Source organism: Apus apus, chromosome 27 (assembly GCF_020740795.1).
Source record: "Apus apus isolate bApuApu2 chromosome 27, bApuApu2.pri.cur, whole genome shotgun sequence".
NCBI lineage: Eukaryota > Metazoa > Chordata > Aves > Apodiformes > Apodidae > Apus > Apus apus.
This window is the reverse complement of record NC_067308.1, coordinates 2,021,014-2,029,982: the sequence shown is the minus strand read 5'-3', so window position 1 is coordinate 2,029,982 and position 8,969 is coordinate 2,021,014. Positions and strand designations below refer to the sequence as shown.

Here is an 8,969-nt window from a genome sequence, read left to right as displayed (position 1 = left end):
GCCCCGCGGCACTTCCGCTTCCTGCGGAGCGAGCGGGACGGGGCGGCGGGGCCCGGGCGGAGCGGCGGCGGGCAGCCGCGGGCAGCCGCCTTCTGCCTTCTAGGTGGGCGCCGCGATGTCGCTCTCGCTGAAGATGCTGCCCTGCAAGAAGAGGAGAGCGGCGGTGGCGGGGCCGCAGAGCCCACGGGAGCGTGGCGGTGCCGGGGAGGACGGGGAGCTGCCCGGAACCGGCGGCTCCACCTCCGCCGCCGATGGCGGCTCCTGCGCCAGGCCTGCGCCGGCGGCCCGAGCCGGTGCGTCGCCCTCCGGCCCGGGCGTGTGGAGGGGGCCCGGGGAGTCCGCGCTGAAGGGCGGGAAGAGGCCCCCGGCCAGGGCGGCCCCGGGCCCCGCTGAGGAGGCACCGGCCGCGAAGGAGGCCTGCGCTGCCGCTCCGCTGCCCGAGGGGTGTCCCGAGGCGCCAGGGGAAGGTAAATGCGTGGTGCCCGTCGCGGGTGTCCGGTCGTTCTCACACCCCGTTACCGGCAGCCGCCACAGCCCCTGCGCTGCCGGCTTGGCCTGGGCAGGGTCAACCGATGTAGAGCTAGGCAGGAAGGTCTGCACAAACCTTCTCCTTTGGGTGCCGGGAGTTTGTTTTTTCCCTCTGAAGTGTTACAGGTTAGCAGGCAGCCCGTGCTCAAAGCTTGGACTTTTTCCTCCCTTAAAACGGTATAAAACTAAGGGAGAACTGAAGCTATCTGCCCCCAGCTCTACCAAGCATTAAATCCTTTAGAAGTTGCTTTTGTTTTTTTCCCAAGTTTCCAGCCTAAAATACTCAGTTTTACAAACTTATGTGCATTTTCCAGGTGTTGATCCTGTGTTTAATCTTTTCTGGAGTGTAATAGTGATCAATCCAAACAGCAACTTTCATAGAGGTGTTTCCCAGGTTTTGCACGGTGCAGGATTTGTTACTTTCAGCTGGTCCTCAGGTCTTTGTGAATCCAGGCTTTAATTTGGAGCAGTCACCTTGTATTTAGTTTTTAAAGACAAGTCTTTGGTGAGTTGTGAGACTAGCTAAAGCACAAGCAGCTGTTTTGAAAAAATACTGGTTTTCAGAGGGTTTTGTCCAGGTTTGCTTTCATTCTCAGAAGATAATTCTTTCCAGCATTCAGAAGTGTATTTTAGAGGGGCAGTTGTAGGGGTGTTACTGTAATCTTTGACAAGAGCTGATGCAAGTAGCAGTTGTTTTAGTATCAAGTTAGAAATTTGTTGTGGAACATGGGTATTTTGGAAGTTTGTGTAAAGCCCAAGTGAACTTTGCTGGCTCTGAGGTTCACTCAGTGCAAGTGTGAAGTGTGAGCGTGTGGGGGAGCTCAAAGTGCTTCTCGTTTTTCTCGTTGGTTTTAAGTCTACTGAAAGAAGTGGCTGTTCCAGATTGCTTTCCCCAGATTGCTTGTCCTATTCTTTTTCTCTTTTCCTGGCATACATCTTTGTCTCTGAGCTCCATGAGGTTGGAGAATTGATCTTGCAAAAAAACCAAGAGGATGTGTGGGAATTAGTGGTGTCTGCTTTTTCCTTTTTGTCTGGATCAGCTCTCTGGTCTGATGTTCTGTGCCAGCCCAGAGCTGCATCTGCTGTGGTGTTTTTGTGGTGCTGGTTTTGCTGAGTGCAGCATGTTTTCATGCTGGCTTAAGGTGTTTATGAAACTTCAGGTTTCTGCTGTAGTCCTTGTAAGCCGGTCTAACTAACTACAGGCTGCAGCAAAAAGGGACTCTGGTTCCTCATTTATTTGGGAAAAGTGTTGTCTCTGGTTCTGCTGCTGCTCTGATTAGCTCACTGGTTGGACTGAAAGCTGATTTTGTGTCAGGCAAAAGGGGAGTGGAAGAGGGGTCAGTTCACAGCTGTTTTCTAGGCCTGGCTGCACTGCATGGGAGTGCTGACCCCTGCCAGCAGTGACCGGGTGTTAAACTGGACCAAGGTGGCTGTGAAGCTGCGCCCCAAGGTAGCAGCCGGCTCTGCTGTCCTGGCTGTGAACAACCCAGTGGGCATTTCTGTTGCTGCAGTTGCATTTATACAATGGAGTCCAACCGTCTTTGGTCAGGTTTTTTGTGCGATCGTTTGAGAGGAGCAGCTTCCAGTGTGCAGAGCTGATAGTGGATGCAGCAAGTCTGAAACAGGCGATGTCTGGACAGAACGGATGACAGACCAGATGTATCTGCACCAATGAAGATGTATTGCATATAACGTTGGGGTCTTAACTATTTGGACGAGAGGCACAAGTACAGCAAAAGTGCAGGGAAATTGAGAGATAAGAACAGAAGTGCCGTTTGAATGCAAAGGGTATATTAGCAGTGAATTTCATGGCCATTAAAATGCTGGCAACTTGTTATCAAATTCTGTACAAGGCCTAGAATATTAATTATCACCTTTAAAGGATTCTACAGTCTTAGTAATGAAGATTACTTAATGTTAAGTTTGCTAATAAAGACAGTGAAAGAGTTAATATTTCTCACCCTTGCCAGGCCACAGCTGGTGTCCTTGGGTGGATCATCATTCTCCAGAATCAGTCTCTCTGGCAGGTGTCCCTGCTGGAGAGAAGGTCCAGCAGCCTCCTGGGAAAGGGCACAGGAGTGTCCCCGATCAAAGATGGGACCAGGGTTTTATAGAATGAAGTAGATTGACTGCTGTCATTTAACCATTAGCCAGACCTCCAACATCTCTAATTGGACAATAAAAAGAAAACAGTAGAAAAATTCATGAAAGCCCAGTTCCCACCAAGCAAACTCTTCTGTTTATCTGTCTGTTCCTACTTTATCTCCGTTTCAGACCTGGTTGTGGCTGGGCTGAGCTCCGTGTTCTTCAACACCAGAGAGCAGCTGATGTTATGAACATCCACTTGGCCTCTGTTTGTACCTTTCAAGGTTGTTAAAGCTCAGAGTTTGCTGGGTCTTTTATCATGGGAATCTTTCACTTCAGTCCTGGATCTGCAAAACTAAGAGTCAAAAAGCAGTTGAATCATAGAGGGAAACTGAGGCAGGCATATGGAGCATCCTGCTACAGGTGGAGGCCCACGGGGATCTGTCTGCCTGGATTTGTTTCTTGCTCCAGCAGTGTCCAGTGTGCCTCGATCACCTTCACAGGTTGGGCCAGTTTTATGCAGTCGATTTAACAGATTTAAATGGGTCACAGTAAACTTCAGTAATTGCAGCAGCCTCTTAACCTTACTTAGCTGGGTCTGGATGCCATACCTGACTACAGTTCAATGTCTGCTGTTTCCAGGGAAAATGCCTCAGCTGTGTACAGAGGTTGAAGGGAATTCACAGAGAGATGCACATCTGGCTGAAACCCAGCCTGCAGTGCAGGAGTCTCCAGGGAGAAGCTCTTCACAGCTGGCTGGTAGAAACCCTCCTGTGATGAAGCTGGTGAAGAACACTAGAGCTGGTGAGTGACCCCAGCAGACTAGTAAGGAAAAGGTTCAGTCTATGCTGCTGAGACCATTTTGTAAAATCAGTCCAGAAGAGGCAGCAAATACGTAACCTTTATTTGCTTAACTAATGTGACTCACGTGGGTTTTGCAGAATTCCAATCCATTATTCAAAAGACTGTTTCTAGTTCTAATTGCTATTTCCATTTAGGTGATCTCCTTATCAGCTGTTGGAAATCTGCTGCCACTTCAGCATCTGCAGAATTCTTTCTAATTCATTCCATCAGCATGTGCTGGATGGGAAGGATCTGAATTTTTAGGTCCCATTTTCATTAACTTTTCAGAGGAGCAAGGTGGAGAAGACACTGAGAGAAGGAAGAGGAGGAGGAAGGCAACCAAACGGAAAAGAGAAGGGAAAAGTCAAGAAGAGGAAGGGTCTTTGTCTTGTGGCATCAAGCTGGATGATACCCTTGATCGCACCTTAGAAGATGGAGCCAAACAACACAACCTGACGGTTGTGAATGTGCGGAACATCCTGCACGTGAGTGTGGTGGGACTGGGACAGGGAACAGAGAAGGCTCCAGCTTTTAGAGAGAGTACAATCTGGGCTTGAGCGTAGAACGGATGGGAGCATTTGATTTCATAAACAAGGAAGACTTGGTGGACACCCATCTCCTAATCACTCCTATAAAAAGCTGTGAAGAGAGAATTACGTGGTGCATGTATAAGTTACCTGGACCATCTATTTTAAATGGCATATGAGTCTGTTTTACTGTGCCATAATAGCAGTAGCAACTGAGCTAAAGTGCATGCTTCTGGTTCCAGGTGAGGAGCTGAGAACTCAGTTTCTTGCTTTGAGTGAACTGTTTCATGACAAAGTCCTGATGGAACTCTAGTGATGCTGACAGGAATGCATTGATGACCCCAACCAATCTTTTAGTCCATCACGCAGATTCCATTTAGGAAGAACTGCAATATCCATGCTGTCACAGCTGTGTAGTGAGACTTTTAATTCCACACCTATATTAGGTTTAGGTTTTGGTCTATCCCATGAACAGGGTCTGGAAAGCAACAGTATTTATTTTCCCGCAGGATCAAAAATAGTGCTTTTTGGTTTTCCCCCCCTGCAGCTGGTGTTGTTCTAATCCAGGTGATCTCAGGTGTTTTCCCTTCTTGCTGTCCCTGTGGCAAACAGCCACAAATCTTTCAGGCAGATTCCCCAGCTGATTTTGTGCAGGTGCCATAAATTAAAACCTTTCTCTGTCCTGTGGGACTGGAAGGGCTTAAATACTTCCCAGTCACCCACCTTCCCTAGAGCATTTGTTGGCCTTCAGAAAATGCAGTCACAGATACTGTGTCTCTTCTGGCTTCTCTATTTCTTTTAAATACATGCAGTGTTTTATGAAATAATACAGCACCATGTTTCTAAGTGTAGATTATTATATACTTTCTCTAGAGACCTAAACTTCTAGTATTTTGGAAGCCTTTGAGTACTTCAGGATATAAGTTTTCTCTTGCAGCTTCATAGCAGCATTTCTAGTGTCACCAGGATCGACGTGTTTGTCTGATGATGTGACAGGAGGGAAGGGAAACTGGTGTGGGCTTTTGTTTCAACTATTTTCTTTCCTTCTGCTGGAAATTTATTCCATGGAACATTTACAGAGAATGTAATGAAAATGTTGTTATACCTGCTGTGCTTTCTTGTTATTTTCTTGTTTGATCACTGGACAGTCCTTTTGTTACAATGTAATGACAAAGTATATTTGTACACTCAGTATTTCTCCATCATGTTTCCAACTAGTGTCTTTTAACCTAAAGTCTGTTTCTTTTTAACAAACAAGTAAATTATACTTTTTTTGTGCTCCTCTAGGAAGTCATCACAAATGAGCATGTGGTTGCCATGATGAAAGCAGCCATCAGTGAGACAGAAGATATACCTTTGTTTGTAAGTAAAGAGCTTCTTCAGTTTGTTTTTTTTTTTCAGTTGTTCCAAATACACGTTCCCAAGTCTGTCTTCTTGGTCAATGGTGTGCTGCAGAGAACAGGTAGTACCATCATTTATCTTTAATTACCAGATTTGGTACCAACCTGAATGAAGTGAGTAGTGTGTAAGTGTAAATAATGAAACAGGATTTTGCAGTTATTTTTGATGTCTAAATGGTAATGTATTTAAAAAAAAACGGTCTTGGGGTAAAGGGTTACTGGGGAAAAGTTTGCAGTTAAGGAGAATAGCTGAATAGATTGTTGTTTGCTTTTTTTAAACTCTCAGGAGCCCAAAATGACTCGTTCCAAACTGAAGGAAGTTGTGGAGAAAGGAGTGGTAAGTACACCACCTGCTCTTGCTATTGAACCCTCCCCTGCTCCAGTGGGTTTGGTTGTTAGATCTTCAAGAAGTGCAAGGTGTGCTTTTGTGTGGTTTATTCTAAAGATGAAAAAATAGCTTAAAACAATGTAAGAAAGAATTCATTTTAGCTGAGCAGAATATAACCAGGTCAGAGTTAAAAATGCAGTGAATTGATAGTATCCATCACACTAAAGTTACTGCCTGTAGAAATCCCCTGGGGAATCCAGAAAGGTTTTGTTTGAAGCCTGTTTGTTGTTCCTACTTTGGAGAAAAAAAGCCACAAGCTCAAAACCTCATTTGTTTTAATAGGTTGTCAAAGCTTTGCTTTTCAAAGATAGTCAAACTGTTTTTGCTGTCTTTAGGTGATTCCAACATGGAATATTTCTCCAATTAAGAAGGCAAATGAGGTGAAAGTAAGTGAACTACTGGGAAACGGGAATCTGCACTGGAGGTACCATTAGGCAGGATCGAGCAGGGTGGCAGGAGTGAAAGACCTTCAAGTACTAGAAACTTGCCCTTGAGTCAGTGTCTGCTCATGCAGTGTCCATCCTATAAGTGCTGAATCATTTGTGCCTGTTCTTGGTACCTTTTCAAACTACTTACTTTGCTTTACTCATCTTAGTCAATTCTTTGTTTTCTTCAGCCTTTTCTCCTTCCTTTCTGAGCTTCAGGGTATTTCCTCAGTTAGAAATCTTGGGTTGGATCATGTGCCTTTAGGGTGCAACTCCATTTTTCATGTAAAAAGTTGACACCTTTCTTCTGTTGCAGCCACCTCAGTTTGTGGACATTCCTCTTGAGGAAGATGATTCATCTGATGAGGAATACCAGCCTGAGGATGAGGATGAGGATGAGACTGCAGAAGAGGTAAATGCAACTTGTACAAAGATCTGTTCTGCTCAGCAAGGAGTTCTCTGCATGTTTGAGGCAGTAGAATGTTCTCTTGATTTAAAAACATTAAAAACTGGGACATCGCCCCAGACCTTCTGGTAATCTTTCTTCAATGCTGTGTTAATAATTTGGCTAAAAAGGAGACTTTAGAATATTGATTGAAGAAATTTTTATTTGGGGCATGATTGTTTGGTTGCATTCTGCATCTTTTGCTCTCTAGAGCCTGCTGGAAAGTGATGTGGAGAGCACTGCTTCCTCTCCTCGGGGAGCCAAGCGATCGAGGACGAGAAGATCATCAGATGAAGAGGGAGGGACACTCTGCGAGGTAATCTTAGACTCATAGAATCTGCTGAGTTGGGACCCATCAGGATCATGGAGTCCAACTCCTGTCCCTGTGTAGGACACCCCAAGAATCACCCCATGTGCCTGAGAGCATCATCCAAATGCTCCTTGAACTCAGGCAGGCTTGATGCTGTGGCCACTTCCCTGGGGAGCTTGTGCCAGTGCTCAATCACCCTCTGAGTGAAAAACCTTTTCCTGATATCCAACCTAAACCTCCCCTGATTCAGCTTCCTGCCATTTACCCCAGTCTTGTCACTGGTCACAGGATTGAAGAGATCAGGACCTGCCCCATCTCTTCCCCTTGTGAGGAAGCTGTAGACTTGCAAGAGAGTTTTTATTTTCATTAGAAACAACTTGCAGTATTTATTCCTAAATTATTGATGCCAAACCAGAAAGACAGATGATTTCTTAAAGTTGGGGTGGCATTACAGGGGCTGTGTGGCTTCAGGGTCCCACTGCAACGGCTCCTGCATGAGCAGTGAAGTGCAACCCTCACAGAAAGCTTAGTCTAAAATAAATAGGAGTACTTAAAGCACTGGCAATGGAAAACATTGGCTCTTCAGAGAATGATTATTTCACTGATTATTTTTGAGAGGATTGCAGGAGAATTTCTGTGCTTGGCTGAGGAGGGGAAGGTTATTTTGATAAAAGCATAAATGTATTTGTGGTGACTCTGCACTGTCCAGTCAGTGGGAGGACTGTGTGCAGTGTGCTGAGAGCTGAGTGTCAGCAGACAGTAGTGACAGGGTGACAGTGGGAGCTGACCACTGGCACTGGAATTAGAGCAATAATGTTTCCAAAAAAATACTTTCACTTTCTACTCCCCATGAGTTTGGTTTTGAGAGGACTGGCAGCCTGACACAGATACTAGTGCTCAGCTTTCTCAACTCTACTGATGTTGAAACCGATACTCCCATCTCGCAAAGGTCTTTCCTGCAAGTCTTTTGAGTAGTAAATTTGCTTTTATTTTCTGCAAATCACATGGACTGTAATATGAAAAACCCATTTCCTTCTGGGAAGCATTTATTTTGTGCTGGGCTCTGGTCAAACAGAAAAAAACCCAACTTACTCTGTTCTCAGAAATTTATGTTCTAAATAAAACCTTTTAACACAAAGGCCTTTTTCATTAGATGGAGGGGGCTGCTACACATGTTGGCAGACATATTAGTGCTGAAGTAGTTCCAATGGGACCTCCACCACCTCCTAAACCAAAGCAAACCAGAGACAGCACCTTCATGGAGAAGCTGCATGCAGTGGATGAAGAGTTGGCTTCAAGCCCAGTGTGCATGGACTCTTACCAGGTACTGGTTTTAGGGGTGCTGTAACAGTGTGGGTATAGTTGAGGGAAATTGCTAGAAAGGAAAGCTTTCTGATGTGTTCTCCTCTTGGTTCTCCTGCATTCTTTTCTGCTTTTGTAACTTGAAAGAAGAAGTTGAATCTCCGTAGTGTGCAGAACACAAGCTCTGTGAGAGCAGAGGCCGCTTTTAGTCAAATGTTCTTAGTGACACACACAGTTTCTTAGGGGTTGGAAGGGACCTCTGGAGATCATCAGGTCCAACCATCCCTGCTGCAGTGGGAAGACCTGGGGCAGGACACACAGGAACGTGTCCAGACAGGTCTTGAAAGTCTCCAGAGAAGGAGACTCCACAACCTCTCTGGGCAGCCTGTCCCAGGGCTCCCTCAGCCTCACAGCAAAGAAGTTTCTCCTCATGTTGAGGTGGAACTTCCTGTGTTGTCACTTGGTGCCGTTTCCCCCGTCCTGTCACAGGCACCACTGAACAGAGACTGGCCCATTCTTGACACCCCCCTGCAGATATTTATAGACATTCATCAGGTCCCCTCTCAGTCTTCTCTTCTCCAGACTGAACAGCCCCAGGTCTCTCAGCCTTTCCTTGTATGACAGATGTTCCAGCCCCTTCATCATCCTTGTAGCCTGCATGGGACTCTTTCCAGTAAATCCCTGTCCCTCTGGAACTGGGCAGTCCAGAACTGGAC

General features: G+C 45.9%; 1 protein-coding gene across 4 annotated transcripts in view; it reads left to right on the top strand.

The window, feature by feature from the left end:
• Nucleotides 1-45: 45 nt before the first annotated feature.
• LOC127394940 (GON-4-like protein) overlaps nt 46-8,969 on the top strand; it is a 34,464-nt gene continuing 25,540 nt past the window's right edge. For 3 of the 4 annotated variants that reach the window (XM_051641251.1, XM_051641249.1, XM_051641252.1), the window contains exons 1-9: nt 46-467; nt 3,256-3,417; nt 3,745-3,941; nt 5,271-5,345; nt 5,670-5,720; nt 6,107-6,157; nt 6,513-6,608; nt 6,853-6,957; nt 8,105-8,275. In XM_051641251.1, coding sequence (XP_051497211.1) covers nt 116-467; nt 3,256-3,417; nt 3,745-3,941; nt 5,271-5,345; nt 5,670-5,720; nt 6,107-6,157; nt 6,513-6,608; nt 6,853-6,957; nt 8,105-8,275 — 1,260 coding nt within the window. In that variant the 5' untranslated portion in view covers nt 46-115. The remainder of the gene's footprint in view (nt 468-3,255; nt 3,418-3,744; nt 3,942-5,270; nt 5,346-5,669; nt 5,721-6,106; nt 6,158-6,512; nt 6,609-6,852; nt 6,958-8,104; nt 8,276-8,969) is intronic. The other variant, XM_051641250.1, reaches the window with a different exon arrangement.